The 23,350-nt window shown below is 45.7% G+C and overlaps 1 protein-coding gene across 2 annotated transcripts in view; it reads right to left on the reverse strand.

Annotated features, from left to right (window-relative positions):
- ubtd2 (ubiquitin domain containing 2) overlaps positions 1 to 21,370 on the reverse strand; it is a 41,038-nt gene extending 19,668 nt beyond the window's left edge. Inside the window, exons 1-2 of one of the 2 annotated variants that reach the window (XM_010871183.4) lie at positions 21,184 to 21,370; positions 2,938 to 3,174 (exon numbers count right to left, since the gene is read on the reverse strand). In XM_010871183.4, the coding sequence (XP_010869485.1) occupies positions 2,938 to 3,174; positions 21,184 to 21,253 (307 nt within the window). In that variant the 5' untranslated portion in view covers positions 21,254 to 21,370. The remainder of the gene's footprint in view (positions 1 to 2,937; positions 3,175 to 21,183) is intronic. The other variant, XM_029121305.2, reaches the window with a different exon arrangement.
- Positions 21,371 to 23,350: the final 1,980 nt, after the last annotated feature.

Consider the following 23,350-nt stretch of genomic DNA (forward strand, 5'->3'; position numbering starts at 1 on the left):
AGCCCATAATAAAGTGAGGTGTAAAGCCTCTAAACACTTCACAGGGACGATGATGAGTGGGAACAGGAAACAGGTGTGTGTGATGATGAGTGGGAACAGGAAACAGGTGTGTGTGATGATGAGTGGAAACAGGTGTGTGTGATGATCTGGGACAGACTGGGTTGAAGGTGATTAGTAGTGATTAGCCAGTACAGTGGTAACTAGTAGGTGATTAGTAGTGATTAGCCAGTACAGTGGTAACTAGTAGGTGATTAGTAGTGATTAGCCAGTACAGTGGTAACTAGTAGGTGATTAGTAGTGATTAGCCAGTACAGTGGTAACTAGTAGGCCGGTGCCATAGACCTCTGGGGAGGAACGCCTGCACAGAGGGGATTTGTGACAGCAGCTCAGGAAATGTAGTTGTTGAGGAGCTGACAGTTGTTGAGGAGCTGACAGTTGTTGAGGAGCGAGCTCAGGTGGAGGAGGGACTTGCCTAGGAAGTACTCTTAATGATGAGCCTGTGGCGTTTTGTTTTGTTTGTTGTGTTTTGTTGTGTGGTTGAAGGATGGTTCATTGTAAAACTGGAGAACAATTCTGGATTTGTTTGTAGGCTGAAGGCGGCCGGTGAGGAACTGGAAGCAGTGAACGGTCTGACTAAATCACAAGACACATGTTGGTTTGTGCAGTGTGTGTGTATGTATGTTTTTGTGTGTGTGTTTATGTGTGTGTTCATGTGTGTGTTTATGTGTATATTTATGTGTGTGTTTATGTGTATGTTTGGTGTGTATATTTTGTGTGTGCGTAATATGTTCGTAGTATCAGTGGGCACCTGGAACATTGACCCCTGGATGTAATCTCAACTGATTTAATAAATGACACTCATAGATTATACTTAGCTGTCATTTATATATCAAAAAGGAACAAAATGCAATTATATACTTTGCAAAGTATCCCTTGAACAGCTGCCCCCCTGGCTAAAATAACTTAAAAATGCAGTTGTTTATCACTCTTTCTCAGCTGGGAGGAATTTTTTGCTCTCTTTATTTTCAGTACTGCTTCAAATATGTCATGTTTGAGAACTTTCTTGCATGCATGGCCTGCCTCAAATCTCTCTATTGCATATTGATAGGATTGAGCCATTAATGTTTGGTTCAGTTTCAACTTTTTGACAGATGGCCTCACATTCTCTTTGAGAATTCTCTGGTACCAGGCTTTAGGGTTGGTACGAGGTTCATCGGTTTTGTTTTCACCAAACATGTTCTCCTCTCACTCATCAGTCCAGATCACATTGTCCCAATAGCTTTGTTCTTTTACCCAGGGGTTTATTCCAGTAGTTTTGGTCTTTACCCAGGTGTTGTCTGGCAAACATCCGTCATGTCTTGACAATCTTCCTTCCTGACCAGCCATGTGGGCCATGTTTGTGCCATCTCTGACTCAGTTGACTCATGCACACTGTCATTGATTGTGGCAAGAGAGGCCAGTAGATCCCATGATGTTGCCCTGGGGGTCCTGAGAGACTTCGATGAGCATCTTTCAGTTCTGAATGATGTAGGGGGCCAGCGGTCTGGAATGTTTCTCATTCCAGTGTCATTCCAGACACTGGAATGATGTACTTCGAATTAATTAGAAATGGCTTTGTAACCCCTCCCAGAGTCACAGGCATCAATAGTCTTCCCTCTAAGGGCCTCAGGTGGGTCTTTTGCTGTGGCGTAACTATCGGGGGTGCGGTTGCACCAGGGCCCGCGGTGGGTGGCGGTCAGGGTCCTTATCATGAAATGACTGTGTATGTTTATTTTATATTGTGTATTTCTTTGCTGTGATCACAGCCAGATGTCTGCTGGTAGGTTAACCTACGGTAGAATTGTATTCACGTGTTTATATACCACCTCATAACCTTTCTTCATGAAGCGGTGAGGGGGGCTGTACGTCGCCACACTATGCCAGTGGTCTTTTATTTTATCACGCACCACATTCTACTGTCACCTGTCTTATGTGATGGTAAAGGTATGAGTGTTCCAACTGTTTGTGCATAATGGAATTGGGAAAGTGTGTTTTTGGTGTGTCTAGTCAAATCATGGGAAAATGTGTATGTGGTGCAGTTGTACAATGGGGAAGTGTGTGTGTGTAGTTGTACCATGGGAAAGTGTGTGTGCGTGTGTGTAGTCATAAAATGAATGAAAAAGCCGCACACTCTAAACTCAAATGCATATACCAATTATTATTATTATTTTTTTAATAAGACCAACGTTTCGACAGACACACTGTCTTCATCAGGGTACAATCGTGTCTGTCGTTGGTATTATTATTTAAAAAAATAAGAGTGTGCAGCTTTTTCATTCATTTTATTTCCATTTCATACCCTTTAGCCAGCACCTAAGGTGTGCGTTTCTTCTACCTTTATCCTGTGTGTGTAGTCACACCATGAGGAAGTGTGTGTGTGTGTGTAGTCACACCATGAGGAAGTGTGTGTGTGTAGTCACACCATGAGGAAGTGTGTGTGTGTGTGTGTAGTCACACCATGAGGAAGTGTGTGTGTGTGTGTGTAGTCACACCATGAGGAAGTGTGTTTGTGTGTAGTCACACCATGAGGAAGTGTGTGTGTGTGTAGTCATACCATGAGGAAGTGTGTGTGTGTGAGTGTGTAGTCATACCATGAGGAAGTGTGTGTGTGTGTAGTCATACCATGAGGAAGTGTGTGTGTGTGTGTAGTCATACCATGAGGAAGTGTGTGTGTGTGTGTAGTCATACCATGAGGAAGTGTGTGTGTGTGTGTAGTCATACCATGAGGAAGTGTGTGTGTGTGTGTCATCGTACCATGGGGAAGTGTGTGTGTGTGTGTGTCGTCGTACCATGGGGAAGTGTGTGTGTGTGTGTGTGTGTGTGTGTGTCGTCGTACCATGGGGAAGTGTGTGTGTGTGTAGTCGTACCATGGGGAAGTGTGTGTGTGTGTAGTCGTACCATGGGGAAGGGTGATACTGGCTCCGTCGATGATTGCTTGAGCCAGTTCATGGTCGTTGCTCTCAAAGGCCTGGGCAGCTGCCTTCAGGGCATCCCAGATCTCCTTGCGGCCCTCGAAGGCCGGCGCTGTGTCCCAGAACTCATCCCTCTTACTGCGCAGCTGGCCGTCTGTCATGGGGTAGTCACTCTTCCATTTGGGCTTCTCTCTCTTCAAGGCCTGGTTACGCCCCAGAGCCACTGAGACACGGAGAGAAACAGAGAGGCAGAGAGAGAGAGAGGCAGGCAGAGAGAGAGGCAGACAGAGAGAGAGGCAGGCAGAGAGAGGCAAGCAGACAGAGAGAGAGAGGCAGACAGAGAGAGAGGCAGACGGAAAAAGAGGCAGAGAGAGAGAAGCAGAGACACAGAGTAGCAGAGAGAGAGAGAGAGGTGTTTGAAATAATTAACAACTGGATATGATAACATCCTGGTAACACTGACATCCACAGAGGTCCCTATGTGGCATTGTGGCATGCTTTGTCCCTTCACTGTAATCATGTCTAGTCCAATGCTTTGTCCCTTCACTGCAATCCTGTCTAGTCCAATGCTTTGTCCCTTCACTGTAATCCTGTCTAGTCCAATGCTTTGTCCCTTCACTGTAATCCTGTCTTGTCCAATGCTTTGTCCCTTCACTGTAATCCTGTCTAGTCCAATGCTTTGTCCCTTCACTGTAATCCTGTCTAGTCCAATGCTTTGTCCTTTCACTGTAATCCTGTCTAGTCCAATGCTTTGTCCCTTCACTGTAATCCTGTCTTGTCCAATGCTTTGTCCCTTCACTGTAATCCTGTCTAGTCCAATGCTTTGTCCTTTCACTGTAATCCTGTCTAGTCCAATGCTTTGTCCCTTCACTGTAATCCTGTCTTGTCCAATGCTTTGTCCCTTCACTGTAATCCTGTCTAGTCCAATGCTTTGTCCCTTCACTGTAATCCTGTCTAGTCCAATGCTTTGTCCTTTCACTGTAATCCTGTCTAGTCCAATGCTTTGTCCTTTCACTGTAATCCTGTCTAGTCCAATGCTTTGTCCTTTCACTGTAATCCTGTCAAGTCCAATGTTACACCACTGTAGAAATTGCAGCCTACTTGCAACATGTTGCTTGTGGCTAAATTCTGCTTAAATTCCGCTAAGGTCAGCTAAAGTGCGATTTAATGGTATATAAAATTCAACAAATGACTATTGATATCCACAATAAATGTTCTAGCACACTGCCAAACTGCAAGTATGTTGTATATAAAGTGTCATCACAACTGCCCTGCTGTTTGCAGACGCTCAGTGTTTAGAGAAAGCAAACAACATGGGGAGTGTAAACAATCACTGTGCTGTTATAACACTGTACTTTCAGGTCCTGGCTGGGGGCCTCTAGCCATATCTATGCGCCTAGGGGCCACAGTCTCAATCTGGACACAGAGGTGCCTCTAGGCATGTCAGTGTCCCAAAGACCTGCATCTGTTTTTTTTGTGTGTGTGTGTGGGGGGGGGGGGGGGGGGGTTTGATGCCAGAGGGGCGAGAAGTGGAGTCTCTTCCATCCCTCTGGTTGGGGCTTGTTGAGGAAAAAGACATTAAAATGATGTTATACAGCTCTGCACCTCATGTCCTGACTATGCCAAAGCTTGACCTGCACATAGTTAACATTTAAATGTATCCTTTTGAAATGTCAGTGTGTTTCAATTTACTGTAATATAAGTTCATATCCCAATTGTTCATTATTATTTGTATTAATTGTTTCATATTTTCCGCTGGCTTTGGCCATGTAAACAAATGCTTCCCATGTTAATAAAGCGGGCTGACTTAAATTTAGAGAAGGCGAGAAAACCTCCCTCCATCCCTCTCAGACTGTCTGGACTTCTTCATTCCATTCCTCCCTCCCTCCATCGCTCCCCTCCCTCCCTCCCTCCATCGCTCCCCTCCCTCCCCTCCTCCATCCCTCCCCTCCCCTCCTCCGCAGTTAATTCTGCTCTGGCGGTCTGTCTGAAGTCTCGGAGTGTTGTCTGCACACAAACATGCCTTCCTATATGCCAGGGGGTGAGGTTATTGCCAGCCCTGACTTAACTAGATGGCAGGGTGTCTGGGGGAGGGATACAGCCAGCCGCCTGGTCTGGACCTTCATTAAGCCCCATGACACAGGTGAGTCCTGGACCCAAGAACCACACACAGGGCAGCAATCCAAGCATGACCCATCCCTGAACACGGGATAACAGAGGAGGGGGGGGAAGGTCCTGAACACTGGATAACAGAGGAGAGGGGGGGAGGTCCTGAACACTGGATAACAGAGGAGGGGGGGAAGGTCCTGAACACTGGATAACAGAGGAGAGGGGGGGAGGTCCTGAACACGGGATAACAGAGGAGGGGGGGGAAGGTCCTGAACACTGGATAACAGAGGAGACGGGGGGAGGTCCTGAACACTGGATAACAGAGGAGGGGGGGGGGGGTCCTGAACACGGGATAACAGAGGAGAGGAGGAGGGAGGTCCTGAACACGGGATAACAGAGGAGGGGGGGGGGTCCTGAACACTGGATAACAGAGGAGGGGGGGAGGGAGGTCCTGAACACGGGATAACAGAGGAGGGGGGGGGGGTCCTGAACACTGGATAACAGAGGAGGGGGAGGAAAGGTCCTGAACACGGGATAACAGAGGAGAGGAGGAGGGAGGTCCTGAACACAGGATAACAGAGGAGGGGGGTCCTGAACACTGGATAACAGAGGAGGGGGAGGAAAGGTCCTGAACACGGGATAACAGAGGAGAGGAGGAGGGAGGTCCTGAACACGGGATAACAGAGGAGGGGGGGGAAGGTCCTGAACACTGGATAACAGAGGAGGGGGGGAGGTCCTGAACACTGGATAACAGAGGAGGGGGAGGAAAGGTCCTGAACACGGGATAACAGAGGAGAGGAGGAGGGAGGTCCTGAACACGGGATAACAGAGGAGGGGGGTCCTGAACACGGGATTACAGAGGAGGGGGGGGTCCTGAACACGGGATAACAGAGGAGAGGGGGGGAGGGGGGTAAAGGAGGTTTACTGGGAAAACATCTGGCTGTCGTTATTCACCACTCTGATCTGTTAGCACCACTAAAACAACAGTTAGAGAGCTGACTGGAGAGAGAGAGAAACAGAAAACAAAGAAGAATAGAGAGAGAGACAGAAATAGAGGGAGAAATAGAGACAGGCAGACAGACAGAGAGGAAAAGACTAATAGAACGAGATGGTAAGTATGTACATATATATATAGTGAGGGGGGAGACAGAGAGGATCTCTGCTTCTCCTTATGTTGGGCTTCTCCACCAGCCGTACATTGTCTGCAGATCAACAGCACAGATGTTGTACAACCGTTAATGTGGACACCCAGGGCCGTTGCTGTGACTGCATGTCCAGAGGGCTCACTCACCAACACGTATCGCTTAGAAACCAGACGGCGGAAAGCCATTCCACACTGGGCGTAAACAAACGTCTGGATAAGTGTTATTTCCACTCACAGTATAATAAACTATCACCACAAGCACAGGCACAAAAAGAAATACAAGTATGCAATGGCCTTGCGCTTTGAACAACTTTGATTGAAGTACATTTTCCTTTGGACTAATCAAACGCAATTCCTGTCTTAAACAGGATCAAGAGCCATAGGTTGTGAGAGGAGACCTTCCAAGATCAAAACGTTATTTTACGCCCAACAGTGAATTCAATGAAAGTCAATGTTGGTTTTCATGCCAAGGCTTTGGATGGCAGCTTGTTCACAGTGAATATGGAGCGCCGAGGGACCTGGCTAGGTAATGTGTCCCCCAACACAGACTGAGAGGGACTGGCACATTCTTTTTAAGGCTTCTCCACATGCTGCCAACACACATCAATAATTCAGTGACTGCCGATGGATCGGCGCACCTTTCTGCCCTTCCTCCTGGCTGACCCAGAAACAACTAGCCTACACTGAGAGACAGGGGACTGATGCTAGATGAGTAGAGACAGCCAGCTGCCAGGCAGACAGACAGACAGAAACCCAGCTGCTAGGCAAAGAGACAGACAGAAACCCAGCTGCTAGGCAGACAGACAGACAGAAACCCAGCTGCTAGGCAGACAGACAGACAGAAACCCAGCTGCTAGGCAGACAGACAGACAGAAACCCAGCTACCAGGCAGACAGACAGACAGAAACCCAGCTGCTAGGCAGACAGACACCCATCTGCTAGACAGGCGGACAGACAGACACCCAGCTTCTAGGCAGACAGACAAACACCCATCTGCTAGGCAGACAGACAGACACCCATCTGCTAGGCAGACAGACAGACACCCATCTGCTAGGCAGACAGACAGACACCCAGCTGCTAGACAGACGGACAGACAGACACCCAGGTGCTAGGCAGGCAGACAGACAGACATCCATCTGCTAGGCAAGCAGACAGACAGACAGACACCCAGCTGCTAGGCAGACAGACACCCAGCAGTTCCAGTGACACATTCATTCAGTCAGTGTTATACACTCATGCAGACGGGGATTAAGAGTCAGGCCCAGTGTTAAGAGTCAGGCCCAGTGTTTAGAGTCAGGCCCAGTGTTTAGAGTCAGGCCCAGTGTTTAGAGTCAGGCCCAGTGTTTAGAGTCAGGCCCAGTGTTAAGAGTCAGGCCCAGTGTTAAGAGTCAGGCCCAGTGTTAAGAGTCAGGCCCAGTGTTTAGAGTCAGGCCCAGTGTTTAGAGTCAGGCCCAGTGTTTAGATTCAGGCCCAGTAAATGAGCCATTTCCACATCTGCGACACGATTTTACGTGTTCATTTCCTGTCAACATATAGACCAGTGATGGAGGTTGACCTCTGCTTTGACAGACACACTGCTACCCCCTGAAGTCCAGCTCATTTCAACCATAACCATTCTGAAATACTGTGCAACGCTGTGCTCAACTCAGAGCAATGCATCCTGGATCAGCACTAGGCAGAGAATCGTAACAGATTTCCAAAAACCTATGTCAGTTTATCCACAGCAACAAGTGCTCAAAAAGACATAGCTTTAAAACACTGTGTGGCCACTGAATGACACAATATTTCTCAACTATATCCCTCCTCTTGCGACACAAGCACATACATACACACATGGGAGCCTGTGTGTAGAATCCTCAATGTATAAAGCATGTGGATTAAGGAGGGCAGGGGGAGATTTGCAAAGATGAAAAGACCCAGATAAGGAGTCTGCCTGCCTGCTGCCTGATATGTGATGTGAACAAACCTACCAGTCCCCTCTGTCCCTGACAACCAGTTCTGATACTACCAGTCCTCTCTGTCCCTGACAACCAGTACTGATACTACCAGTCCTCTCTGTCCCTGACTACCAGTAATGTACTACCAGTCCTCTCTGTCCCTGACAACCAGTACTGATACTACCAGTCCTCTCTGTCCCTGACTACCAGTAATGTACTACCAGTCCTCTCTGTCCCTGACAACCAGTTCTGATACTACCAGTCCTCTCTGTCCCTGACTACCAGTACTGATACTACCAGTCCTCTCTGTCCCTGACAACCAGTTCTGATACTACCAGTCCTCTCTGTCCCTGACAACCAGTACTGATACTACCAGTCCTCTCTGTCCCTGACAACCAGTTCTGATACTACCAGTCCTCTCTGTCCCTGACAACCAGTACTGATACTACCAGTCCGCTCTGTCCCTGACTACCAGTACTGTACTACCAGTCCTCTCTGTCCCTGACTACCAGTACTGATACTACCAGTCCTCTCTGTCCCTGACAACCAGTACTGATACTACCAGTCCTCTCTGTCCCTGACAACCAGTACTGATACTACCAGTCCTCTCTGTCCCTGACTACCAGTAATGTACTACCAGTCCTCTCTGTCCCTGACTACCAGTACTGATACTACCAGTCCTCTCTGTCCCTGACAACCAGTTCTGATATTACCAGTCCTCTCTGTCCCTGACAACCAGTTCTGATACTACCAGTCCTCTCTGTCCCTGACAACCAGTTCTGATACTACCAGTCCTCTCTGTCCCTGACAACCAGTTCTTATACTACCAGTCCTCTCTGTCCCTGACAACCAGTTCTGATACTACCAGTCCTCTCTGTCCCTGACTACCAGTACTGATACTACCAGTCCTCTCTGTCCCTGATAACGAGTATTGATACTACCTGTCCGCTCTGTCCCTGACAACCAGTACTGATACTACCTGTCCACTCTGTCCCTGACAACCAGTACTGATACTACCTGTCCGCTCTGTCCCTGACCACCAGTACTGATACTACCGGTCCGCTCTGTCCCTGACAACCAGTACTGATACTACCTGTCCACTCTGTCCCTGACAACCAGTACTGATACTACCTGTCCACTCTGTCCCTGACAACCAGTACTGATACTACCTGTCCACTCTGTCCCTGACAACCAGTACTGATACTACCTGTCCACTCTGTCCCTGACAACCAGTACTGATACTACCTGTCCGCTCTGTCCCTGACAACCAGTACTGATACTACCGGTCCGCTCTGTCCCTGACAACCAGTACTGTACTACCTGTCCTACTACTGTTCTTTATAGTGCATTTGTTTTCATGACTGAACACATCTCTTCTCAAGGCTCTCTGTCTCTAGTCAGGATTGACCAAGATTGAGCGATATGTTTAGAGAATCCAATGGCAATCCACCAAAGTATTGTGATGATGTTGTAACGTAAGGTCCCTGGCACATCCCAGCCCCCACAATTACTGTCAACATGAGGCTCCGGCCATTCATTAGGCCTAATTAGAAAATGTCCACATCACAGTGAGCAGGGCGAGCTGGAACCATACCAGCAGGCCCGGCGTACCTGACACAGAGTAATGAGAGCTTGTTGGTAGTCCCTGGATGGACTGAGGTACCGGCAAACGTGGCACAACGACAGTGGAGGTTGGCATGAAACCCTGAGGTGGTGGTACCATCCCACACACACACACACACACACACACACACACACCACGCCGTCAGGACACAACAACAAACATGACATAGAACGGACCCCCAACAGAACTGTTATGTGTGTCATTTCTGAGGCTCTGGTTCTAGATGTTCTGGTTCTAGATGTTCTGGTTCGCGTGGCTCTGGTTCTATGGATCTTTCTGTTCTCTGGGCTGTTGGTCAAGGACTGACAGTGTAGATGAGTCCTGATATTACTCTAGGGAATAAACAACAAGAATATCTGATCGACATAAAATGAGATGAAATCAATAACCAGCTTAAACACGGAGACGTGATGAACTAGACTCACAGCCACACTGCTTCCTTTGGACATAACAGCTGTGTAACTAGGACAGACTCTCACTACAACTAGTATTACTACTAAAAACGGGATGTATTCTACTCATGTTACTACTACTACTGTGATTACTACTACTACAAATGTTACCACTACTACTACTTCTACAAAGTTTACTACAACCACAGAACTTCTACTAATGTTACTACTACTTCTAATAATATTACTACTACTGTTATTAACATATATCTTATTAGTACAAACAGGCCAGGGTTATTACAAATACTGCTATTACTACTTCTACTAATGCTACTCCTATTGTTACTAATTCTGCTCCCACTAATGTCACTAATTGGTACTAGTAGAGTTACTATTATCACCACAGATAATGTTACTACAACTGCTGCTGGTCCTACTACTGTTAATACTACTATGATTACTAGTACTAGGAGTTTTCGTACTACTACTGCTGCTGGTACTAATTCTTCAGTCCATCATATACATCAGTTCCTTTGTTATGTGATAGACTGAGGCTTCCCGCTTGGTTCTCTGAGAGTGGTCCTAAGTTAGAAGACAATAGACACGTTATTCTTTCTCTCAGTGCTGCGGACACAGAAACCATGCAGTTATCAGCTTCCTGGTCATATTCCTGTTTAGTAAATGATGAACTGGAAGAGCAAAAAGAAAGATGGGCGGGGCACCTGGGACACAGGCTACATTTCAATGTGATCGTCAGGGAACGACAACCTCCTTAGGATGCAGCAGGGCCTTATGGGAACACGGTCTGCGACGTTAGAGGCCTGGCTGATGTAGACTAGGAGTGTAGACTGGCTGATGTAGACTAGGAGTGTAGACTGGCTGATGTAGACTGGGACGGTAGACAGGCTGATGTAGACTGGTTGACGTGGACTGGCTGGCATAGACTGGGTGACGTAGACTGGGGCAGTAGACTGGCTGACGTAGACTGGGACTGTACACTGGCTGACGTAGACTGGGACGGTACACTGGCTGACGTTGGCTGGCTGGCGTCTGAGGTACCCAGGCCTGGGAAGATGCAGAGAGCATGGGGGGCAACATGGAGGAGAATCCATCATGGCGATACACAAGAGACAGCAGACGGGCAGTGTGTCAAAATGATGACCAACCTGGCGGACTAGCAGACTAAATGCAGACTGGGGTGGTCAAGTCGATTGGGTTTAGTCATTCCGCCCTCTGGGGTGGTAAAGTCGATTGGGTTAAGTCATTCCGCCCTCTGGGGTGGTCAAGTCGATTGGGTTTAGTCATTCCGCCCTCTGGGGTGGTAAAGTCGATTGGGTTTAGTCATTCCGCCCTCTGGGGTGGTCAAGTCGATTGGGTTTAGTCATTCCGCCCTCTGGGGTGGTCAAGTCGATTGGGTTTAGTCATTCCGCCCTCTGGGGTGGTCAAGTCGATTGGGTTTAGTCATTCCGCCCTCTGGGGTGGTCAAGTCGATTGGGTTTAGTCATTCCGCCCTCTGGGGTGGTAAAGTCGATTGGGTTTAGTCATTCCGCCCTCTGGGGTGGTCAAGTCGATTGGGTTTAGTCATTCCACCCTCTGGGTGAGCTGTGACGCGACTGCTTTTAGACTCACCAAGGCGTGGCTTCATTTTAAATCATCCACACATACTGGACTGGTTGAACAGTGCAGAACAGGAGAACCACCCTAGACATTCTGTTTGACATGCTAGCTCGTTCCTGCTAATCAAAACTTGTTTATTTTGCTGTGGACAGGAGATATAACTTAATATACACGGCAGATGGCTACAAGACAACAAATCAGTGAGCTCAACCAGTCTTGTCTCCCACTCTCTGGCCAGCAGCTGCTTCACTGTTTTTTACTGGGTTACCGGAGTAGGATAGCAGGCTACACGGAAGACTGGAGCCACGTATTTCTAGTAGATATACGACTTTGGGAAAAACCTCCGCTGCACACAGGTAGGGGAGTTCCACGCCAAATCTGGGCCGCCGTGTGTCCTTCCCCCTTCTGACCACAGCCATGAGAGAGGAAACTAGACCACAGACATTAACAGGGACAACTACAGCATCCCATCTAAAATGCATCTATTTTAAATGTAATTGTTCAGGCGAAAGCAGAACGATTCCGATTCACGCTCTCCCAAGTCCTAACAATTTGCTGGATGATGGCACATTGCATGTAGTTATTCAAAACACCTGACTGAACCAAATCCCTGTTGTTTCTGTTCAACTCTGAGCTGAGCGTGCCCCCCTCATCGGTTTGGGCGTCAGGTGTGTCCGTATAGAGCCACAGTCCGTAGGTACAGCAACCCGCCATCGTGTAAATGACAGGGTCCCTAGGCTATCCCTGACCACCAGGCTGGACAATAGAGGCCGCTGTCACAGTCTGTGGTAGAGGACGCTGTCACAGTCTGTGGTAGAGGCCGCTGTCACAGTCTGTGGTAGAGGCCGCTGTCACAGTCTGTGGTAGAGGCCGCTGTCACAGTCTGTGGTAGAGGCCGCTGTCACAGTCTGTGGTGGAGGACGCTGTCACAGTCTGTGGTGGAGGACGCTGTCACAGTCTGTGGTGGAGGACGCTGTCACAGTCTGTGGTGGAGGACGCTGTCACAGTCTGTGGTGGAGGACGCTGTCACAGTCTGTGGTAGAGGCCGCTGTCACAGTCTGTGGTAGAGGCCGCTGTCACAGTCTGTGGTGGAGGACGCTGTCACAGTCTGTGGTGGAGGACGCTGTCACAGTCTGTGGTGGAGGACGCTGTCACAGTCTGTGGTGGAGGACGCTGTCACAGTCTGTGGTGGAGGCCGCTGTCACAGTCTGTGGTAAAGGCCGCTGTCACAGTCTGTGGTAGAGGCCGCTGTCACAGTCTGTGGTAGAGGCCGCTGTCACAGTCTGTGGTAGAGGCCGCTGTCACAGTCTGTGGTAGAGGCCGCTGTCACAGTCTGTGGTAGAGGCCGCTGTCACAGTCTGTGGTGGAGGACGCTGTCACAGTCTGTGGTAGAGGCCGCTGTCACAGTCTGTGGTAGAGGCCGCTGTCACAGTCTGTGGTGGAGGCCGCTGTCACAGTCTGTGGTGGAGGACGCTGTCACAGTCTGTGGTGGAGGACGCTGTCACAGTCTGTGGTGGAGGACGCTGTCACAGTCTGTGGTGGAGGACGCTGTCACAGTCTGTGGTAGAGGCCGCTGTCACAGTCTGTGGTGGAGGCCGCTGTCACAGTCTGTGGTGGAGGACGCTGTCACAGTCTGTGGTGGAGGACGCTGTCACAGTCTGTGGTGGAGGCCGCTGTCACAGTCTGTGGTAGAGGCCGCTGTCACAGTCTGTGGTAGAGGCCGCTGTCACAGTCTGTGGTAGAGGCCTCTGTCAGTCTTTAGTAGAGGCAGAGGGGGACTTCACACAGAGCGGTGTCCTGGACTCAGGACATATGGCGAATGTCAAATGACACAGCCTCCAACATCAACTGAAATAAAATAAGATACAATAGATTTTTGATAGGCAAACCTAAAAATGTTCCCTTTTAAATTCAGAAAAATTGGTGCACAAAATAATTATGATTTGCAAAACTGTATTTGTCTAAAAAGCATATAATCTGTGCTTCACAACCAATAATTGTGCACTTGGATTGTATTAAACAATGATAAGCATTGACGAGCAGCAAATGTGGGAGTGCATATTCAAAAAGTTACCAAAATTCATGTTTCATTTTTGCCTTGTATGAACATAGTATGACAATGTTTAAATTAACCTCTAAACAAAACACAGTTTAGTAATATACTACAGTGCAGAGGTGAAAAAAGGACTAAGTCAAGGTACTCGCTGTGTTCACCAGTTTTGGAAAGTTCCTAAGTTAGAGAAAAATGACCTGAGAAACAGAATTCATAATTTACCAGTGACATTAAGTGGAAATGATACACTCTTTGCACTCTTAATTTGTATTTAATTGATCAATGGTTAGTTTTGAAATCCCTTCACCTGGTTACATTAATTAGATACTTCCCTGAAGTGGTGAACATGAAAAAGCCATTTGAGTACTTTTTACTCTACCTTTTCCATCTCTGCTACAAAGGCATCTTTGCCCAAAAAATGTTTGGATCCAAAGGTTAATTTATGTTCATACTGGTATTTCATATTTTATTCTACACACAGCATGTCTAAAGATAGCAGTGATATTGAACTGCCTTGAATATTATGGGATAAAGGTGCCTTGTTAATTGATCCTGCAATAGTTGTGTTCATTTTCAGGCATTTTTCTTTATTCATTTTTATAGAGCTTTGGATTGGTGTAATACTGTTAAAATACTCTGCTGAAATTGTACCTTAACTTCCTAAACCATAACCGCAGAAACGGGGGTGGGGATGTATGCCATATCCTGTGCCTAAGAAGATCCCTCCCACTTCTGTCATCGCCATGGCGACTGGCCCAGACAAGGAAGGCTGGGACCTGGCCAGGAGAAAGTCTGAAGATGTCACACACTGCATTATGCAGCATTGGAAGGTGGCTTTGGTTTCAGCTCCCAACATGCTCACACACCCCTACACCAACCACCAAAACGTCCCCCTGAACCTAACCCTAACTGGTACTGTAACTTGTACCCTAAACCTAATCCCTAAGCCTAAAAGAGCCTTGGCCCTAACAAGGGACCAGGGATGTGAATTTTCCTGGTTTCACTGTCCCTGCCATGCTTGGTCCTCACGGGAAAACCAGGACACGGGCACCTGGGTGACTTCCTCTGCCAACCCGAGCTCCTCAACCGTGGTATGAACAGTGTGGGTCTCTCCTGTGATGCCGGGCGCTGTCAGAACAGAGTGTAATGAAGTTCTCCAAAGTTAATCTATAATTGAGAAAGGGGCCTACTGTGACTGCTGCCATTCCCGGCTGCTGAAGGCAAAAGACAGATGTTAGGACTAGCAGGGAGAGTAAGACTGTGGCTGGCATAATGGCTGGCATGGCCTTCCATAGGGACGCCTAAGAACAGGGATCAGGGGCAGTGGCAAATGGGAAGGACGGAGATAATTCTCCATCTGTGACTTGAGATCAGAGCGTAGCAACCATCAAAGCTTTAACGAGTTTGAGAATAAATTAAAGAATATTATTCAACAAAAAAAAACAGAACTGCTCAGAAATGTAATGGTTTCAATTAAATATTGTATAATTTTTTTTTAATATAGGTCCCGGGTGCAAAGGCCATTGAATTACATTTATATCATTGATCATGTCCTTAACCACATCGTTTTACAGTTGCAATGAAGGAAAAGTGCCTTGCTCAAGGACACCTCAGCAGCAATTTTGAGCTAGTCTGCTTTTGTTTAGTGGTCTAACACTCTAACTGCCAGTCTATCAGCCATATGAAAGAATTAGTTTTAATTGAAGAGAAGAAACAGAGTAACAAGAGTAGTAAAGAATGAATGCTTTAAAGGCAGAAACAGTTAAAATATATATATGTTTAGGTTGAAGTCACTAGGTTGATGTTACTGTTATTAGGCATTACTTAGAATTACAATGAGTAAATCAGGAGTGCACAGAGAGTAGCAGCACAGAGAGTAGCAGCACAGAGGGTAGGAGCACAGGTAGTAACAGCACAGGGAGTAACAGCACAGGTAGTAGCAGCACAGGGAGTAGCAGCACAGAGGGTAGGAGCACAGGTAGTAGCAGCACAGGTAGTAGCAGCACAGGGAGTAACTGCACAGGGAGTAACAGCACAGGGAGTAACAGCACAGGGAGTAGCAGCACAGGTAGTAGCAGCACAGGTAGTAGCAGCACAGGTAGTAGCAGCACAGGGAGTAACAGCACAGGGAGTAACAGCACAGGGAGTAGCAGCACAGGTAGTAGCAGCACAGGGAGTAACAGCACAGGGAGTAACAGCACAGGGAGTAACAGCACAGGGAGTAACAGCAATTGAAGCAGCAATTGCCTATTGTTAAAAAAAAGAAAAAGATTTTCTGGAATGGATAAGTGTTTGCTATTGGAGCTGACTTAGCTATGATTAGCTAACTACTGTTTACATGCTCAATGTGTGTGTGTGTGTGTGTGTGTGGATTTGCCTATTCTGAAAGGTTCCTACAGTAGCCTGCATGTCTGGACTCAATAACAACCAAAGGTTGAGCCCTAATTTAGTCACATTACAAAAGCCTATTCTCGGGCGTTTAGCCTACATAATTTCTCTCATTATTGCATCTTCTGTGGGGAATGTAATTGCCAATGCCACAGCTTCTTATTAAAGCAAAGATGACTGAAGTAGTGAGAGGTCTTCAACAAACTAAAAAGATCCCATACGTGGGAAGTGGGGATGTCCTGTTGTAGCCTGGTTTCCGACAATATCAATATAGCGACTATTTTAATACACGCTAGGAAACCCATCGAAACCTGGTTTATTGCTGGGATGTCAATGTTATTGTTTTGTACAAATCTTGTGTCAAGTTAGATGAGCTACATCGATAATGAAACGGATAATATTAACAGGTCCTCGAGTTTGTAGTGTTATATGAATTCCATCGATAAGAAGTCTTAATGGAGGTAAGAACAGAGACAGAATTCTCTTGGCACAATTAGCAGCTTTTATCTACTTGCAAGGAGAGAACAGTCACGGATTACAGAATAAACCATGAGAACAATCTCTAAAGCAACACAGAACAATCCTCAGTACTTATACAGTAAAAGGGGTGGGGATACGACTGCATATTCATTCTGTAAAGACAACATTTCGTCCTTTATCCCTTCCTGCCCCCGGTGGTGTCTTCCCTTATCCTGTCCCCAGGTGTTTGCCCAAATTGCCCCAAGGGGGCAGGGGAACATTGTAACTGACAGCCGGACACATTCCTGAAGAACAAAGGACAGATACCCTTATTGGTTTTGGCAGATTAAGGAATGGTCAGAGAACCCAATGATCCACAGGAATCCTTCAGACCTGTGTGTCACCAAGACCAGAGTTACATACCAGCGAATAGAAAAGCAGACATTTCTATAACGTACATTAGTTCAAGAAATTCCATGGCTGTGGAAATATTCTATATCTTAGATTCGGTGGGGCTTACTAGGCAAGATTACCCTACCAATTCTGTAAGCACGCAGACATGCAGCTGTTGAGGCAGAGGATGTTTAAATATTCATCGTAAGGCTAAAGATCATGTTGTACTTGTTATGATGGATCAGGATGAAAGACATTTAGGGTCAGTGATGACATCAGGCAGTCTGTAGTCTACGATCCTCCACCTGAACACCAGGATCAATAGGATCAATAGGTAAGCAGTGCTTTGGCTCTAGAAGTGTTCAAAGTAGGTAGTGGACATGTTGACATGTGTCAATAGCTGTAAGCCTACAGGCTTCAGAGCGATTTCTAATTATTGTCTCTTTATTCTAGCACTGACTTCACTGTTTGCTACTTCATTAAGTAAGTTGTATTTACTACTACTGGGTGGTGAGTTTGTATCGCCTGGACAAATTAAGTAGATGGCAGTAACTGCGAGTTGCTTGAATGACAGTGGCTGTAACATTGTCTGCTAAATGACCAAAATCCTAAATGTATGAGCTGCTATTCAGGAGAATATCAAGGGATCATTTGCAGATCAGCCGCAGATCTTTGCCATGAACGTCAAAACAAAATCTCAGTTGTGATGAGCCTTTCATTCTGATTTCACCAAAAAGAAATCAACTTGGTCTAAACATTTAACCCCTGACGTAGTGGCACAGAAAACACTTGTAGGGTTTCCATTATAAAAATGCTATTTAATTTCTAAGCATTAGGTACTGAATGAAGGGATGCAAGGGAGCCTCTGCCAAAAAACCTCTGACTCACTGAAACGCCTTGGAATGCCATTACTTCAAGGAAAGACGTGCATTTGATACAGCATCAAATCAGTATTCTATTGCTCTGTAAACCAAGCAATGGTGGAGTCAAGGTGACCAAGTCTGTCAACATATACAGAAGCTGATTCTAGCGAAGCTAGCCAATTGGAATAAACTCCCAAATACCTACGTTGAGTGGGGACTAGTGTGAGCTCTGACCTTAGGTTAAGAAACAGTTCAATGCATTTTTTAACCAGAAAAGGAACCAAGCAAGTCTAGTTCAGCCGGCCCGCAATTTAAAGTGGTAAATGTTGTTCCCTCACTGGATTCAATCCTGGGTCTCCCGCGTGAGAGGCTGTGTCCCGAACCACTACACCATGAAGCTATACTTTTGCCAAGTGTCATGAAGGATATCGACATTAGATCATTTTGTCACAGATTAACATCACACCAAGTTTGAATATTTCGCTAGACACCATTAAGCATTTTCTCTTATTATGTTTACCTCCACCACAAATAGTTTCTATGAACTCTATAGCTTTTGCCACTGGCCGTTTTAACAACGTATTAGCCAGTAATAGGCTTACTAGTATCTACTAACTTACTACTTGGAATAGTCATAAGAATTGAGCAAATATAGCGAGACTGAATATTACACTGCCAAAGCTATTTCATTTCATGCCATAAAAACATCAGTTTTTCTTTCATTTAAGAATTACATTGATACAATAACTATCAATTCAGGTGACAATAACTGACTTTTTCGTCAAGTGAAAGGACGAGAGAATCGTGGTAAACCCCTAATCGTTTACTGCCCAATGGGTTTTGGTAAAGCCGATATTACCCCAAACAGCATGCACGGATGCGTACCTCGAAAATCCACCTGAAATAGTTGCAATATTGTATAACCGAAAACAGTTTTATTTTAGGCTAACTATAATGTAGCTACCGAAGGTTGTAGCCAGCAAAGTCTTCATCTACCCAAAACAAATCCTAATGCATAATTTGTTTTGACTGTGACGAGATTCGAACACGAGCTCTATGGTGTGTAGGGTCTCTTCTCTAACCACTACGCGATTTAACAAGGGGTAGTAAGTCAGTCGGTAAGAGACATTCGCTCTTCTTGGCCCGGCAGTCCGGCAAAAACATAGAGGTAACATGCTCCTTAATGTAACTTATTTCACAATCCCAATGCTGTGCTTTATTTGAACCTCTGGGGAATTCTGTGCTCTCGACTCAGACAAATCCAATCATCAGCAGAGCACTGACTGTGTCTGCAGTCAACTTGATTGGTACTTTGCTCCTGGGACGTTTCTCACTGGATGGCTGACTAGCAGTTTCCAGCCTATATGGTAGCAGGTTAAAATTCTAGTTTTTTAAAGATGCATTCTGTGATTTTTGGGCACCGGTTGTCTCGAAACAGCGGTGTACTACATCATGTTGGTGTAGATGTGCCCCATGTCATCAAAACCACACTCTTTCAAACTTGGAATTTGACTGCTAAGGTATGATGGTGATTCTACATATAGATTACGTCCATATGAATAACATGTTACACATCCAGCTAAAAATGGGAGGTTTAAAAGAATGGTTTGTTGTCTGCAAAAGTCCTGGACTGCATCTTTAACAGACATTAGAAAATTGGTTGAATGCATTCATTTTATGATAATTTGCTTTGGCATGTCTGCTAATGAATATAGTAATTCTAGACATAATATGCACTCCTTTTATCAATCTACTGAGAAAAAAAAAACACACATTAGAAAGCTTATTACCATTCATAGAGCTAGCTTTCCTCAGCAGAAGAGCAGGACCTATAAGCTACTTGCTAATTTCTTGTGAAAAGCCAAAAGCCAGGGACAATAGTGTACTACTCCAAAGGTTGGCCTCTCCTCAGATGAATCATGTAGGCTAGCTAGACTCTGGAGTGTTACTCAGATCTGCCCTGTCGGTGATTGGTTGACTCAATAGAGATGGCGGAGCTCGCATTCTACTGCTCCAGGAGGACATCTGATTGGGGTTAATACTTGCCTCTACCCTGCCTCTTTAAGGTAGTTCTGTCTCTAGCACACTTTTGATAAAGTACAACCCCTAGCTAGCCACATTCTTTTGTGGAATCACTGACACATGTTCAGAAACATGCACACATTCGGTTACAGCACAAATTGCATTGCTGGTCGTAGCACTAAAATAACAGGCCTAATAACATGTGTTGTAACAGTGATTTCAGGACACTTGTATTGAGATGGCTGGCTCAAGGAACAAGAGTAAAAATACACAATTTGGACATGTGCATTGTCTAGGTGTGCATATGTAATTACTCCATACCTGCTATCAATTTAAGGAGCCACCACAGAAATGTGTGTGTGTATGAGTGTGTGTGCACTAGCCCCTCCCCCTCAAAGACAATCACACCAACTAATCACAACATCTGCAGCAAACCGATACCGGAAAGCTGACAGTGAGGAAATAAACTTTATAAGTAGGCAACCAGAGTCTATGATTAGCTGCAATTCTCTGAAAGAGGACCACGCCATTTCTTTCACAGTTAATATTTCCATTTCCGCACATGAATGATGTCACTGAGATAGGAATGTTTTGATTTGATTGGGTTAAAGTATTGGAGATGTGAACGGGTCAAACTGTTGTTATTTCAAAAATTAAAACACAACACCACACGTAATACAAGTTTGGGTGCAACTCCCCCATCCAGAAGCAGCTGTGAATAAAAATTGCATGGTTCCCCACTTTAGAATGTCGGCCCACAAGAAAAGACGCAATTCAGTTCTACAGAATTAAGATATTGGGAAGTGCACCTGGGAACACTGGAAAGCATTGTTGTTTGACTTTGCAAATATCAGAATAAGATGTAACGATAAGGTCGTGATGTTCTGTATTCCCGAGCCAGTGACCCACATTTATTATGTAGCAAGATAGCTAAAGCTAGCATCATGCCTTGCTAGCCGGCTGGCTAACTACAACATCAAACACCTTCATTCAAATAAGACACTTGCAGTCATTACGAGTAGTACAGAGTTTAAAGATCATTGCCTAACTGTAGCTATTAGCACAATGTCGGATGTGGCGATCGAGCCAAGAGCCATGGTCGCCACGATGTTCTAGCTAGGCGGCTGCAATAAAGGGAAAGACAGACGGGAAGGCGCATGAAATCAGCATGTACCAAAGAGACCCAATTCTCGACCAAAAACACCCTGGCGGTATGTAACTTGTTTCCTACCTCCAGTTCCGTCAGAATTTTCGTTTAAACTGCCTGAAGAATCATGGTGACTGCCCACACAACCACCCATGGATATTTTAACTGCTACCCCCGCAGACCCTCTTGTTTTATTTTCCCCCTTCCTCAACTCTTCCTCTCAGAATAGAAATTGACAGGGCGCGAGCATCAGCTGGGGTTGGGAAGAGGCGGAGTGAGCTCACAGCATCACAAGGTGACCGCTTCTCAAACAGAGAAGAGTGAACTGAGAGGTTGAAATCGAGGTAGGATTACAGGAGAATGAGCAGATAAGAGAGGAGGACAGGAGAGAAAACGTGGGGACACCGCTGAGCGGAGGGTTGCTGAGATGCGAACAGTTATTAAGGCATTGTCCCATAGCCAAGGATATTTCAAGCACATGGGCGAAAATCTGATGGAAACCCATGATGGTTCTGTTGCAGCCAATCTGTACTTCATGTTCTACTCTGTTCTACTCTATATACTACAGTCATCCACTTTAGAAGGGTGGCATGGTAAAGTAGTGGTCAAGAGCTTTGGGCGGGTAAACGAAAGGTCACTGTTTCTAAAATCTCCTAGCCAGCAAGGTGTAATAACCCTCAGCCCCTGAGCCAGACAATTAATTGTAATTGCTCCCAGGTTGTTGCTGTAAATAAAAATGAGTTCTTAGCATTCTTGGCAAAATATCTGTAAAAAATTAACCCTGAAACTACCTAATTGTGTGTTTTTACTACAAACAGAAATCTTTATTATGTAAAAAAATACAAATTACAATAGGAGTTGACAAAGCTGTAACTTAAAAAAAAACAGAAGAAACGTATATTTCCCTCTCACTCCTGTCTGAGCACCCAAACTGTAAATGTTAAGCCCTGAGCTGGAAATCAGTTATTTTTGTACTGGGGAACCTTGTTGAGACCAATTTGTTAGCTTTTACTATTGTGTCTGTACATCTACTCCCCACATGAATACATAGAACTGGATCTCAACTCACAGACACACACACCCACAGACACATTTGTTTTTCTATTCATGTGGGAACCAGAAAAACAACACTATTTTTCCTAACCCCATTTACAATTTACATTTTAGTAATTTAGCAGGCACTCTAATTCAGAGTGACTTACAGTAAGTGTGTACATTTTAACAACCACACAGTTTGGTAGCAAGTGTATTCTAATTTCTGAATGGGTTATCAGCAGAAGTCAGTGCTGGAAAGAAGACCATCGTAATAAGCATGAAACATAAAAATACAACAGACAGTAGGGGAACAATTTTAAGTGCTCTGAAAATGTTTTCAGATACCTTTTGAAGATAGGCACAAACTCAGCTATCCTAGCCTCCAAGCGGAGCTGGTTCCACAATTGAGGTGCCAGAACAGAGAAGAGTTTTGACTGAGTGGATCGGGAACTGCCCGAAGAGGCGGGATGGCCAAGAGCCCAGAGGTGGCTAAACAGAGAGCCCCGGGTAGGGATGTACAAAGGTTTGAGCATTGCCTGGATGTAGGGAGGCAACCCTGGAAAAGATCTGAGTTTCAACTGGAAGCCAGTGTAGAGTAAAGGCTTCTTTCTGGCAAGTATCGTCGTATTGTGCTCCTTGAAACAACCACACCGTCTTTTCCCAGTGCAGCCTGTATTTCTCCTGAGGTTACCTGTGGGTTTTTCTTTGTATCCTAAACAATTATTGTGCCAGTTTTCTCTAACATCTTTCTTGGTCTACCTGACCTTGGCTTGGTATCAAGAGATCCCTGAATTTTCCACTTTTTAATAAGTGATTGAATGGTACTGACTGGCATTTGCAAGGCTTTGGATATCTTTTTATATCCCTTTCCATCTTTATAAACTTCCATCACCTTGTTACACAGGGCTTTTGCCAGTTATTTTCTGCTCCCCATAGCTCAGTATCTAGCCTGCTCAGTGCATCCATGTGAGAGCTAACAAACTCATTGACTATTAATACACAGACACTAATTGCAATTTGAAAAGCCACAGGTGTGGGAAATTCACCTTGAATTACCATTTTCACCTGTGTGTGTCATCTTGTGTGTCTGTAACAAGGCTAAACATTTAAGGGTATGTGAACTTTTGATCAGGACCATTTGGGTGATTTCTGTTATCGTTATGATTTAAAATGGAGCCTAACAACTACGTGATAATAAAAGGCTTCATATGATCAC

Source organism: Esox lucius, chromosome 7 (assembly GCF_011004845.1).
Source record: "Esox lucius isolate fEsoLuc1 chromosome 7, fEsoLuc1.pri, whole genome shotgun sequence".
NCBI lineage: Eukaryota > Metazoa > Chordata > Actinopteri > Esociformes > Esocidae > Esox > Esox lucius.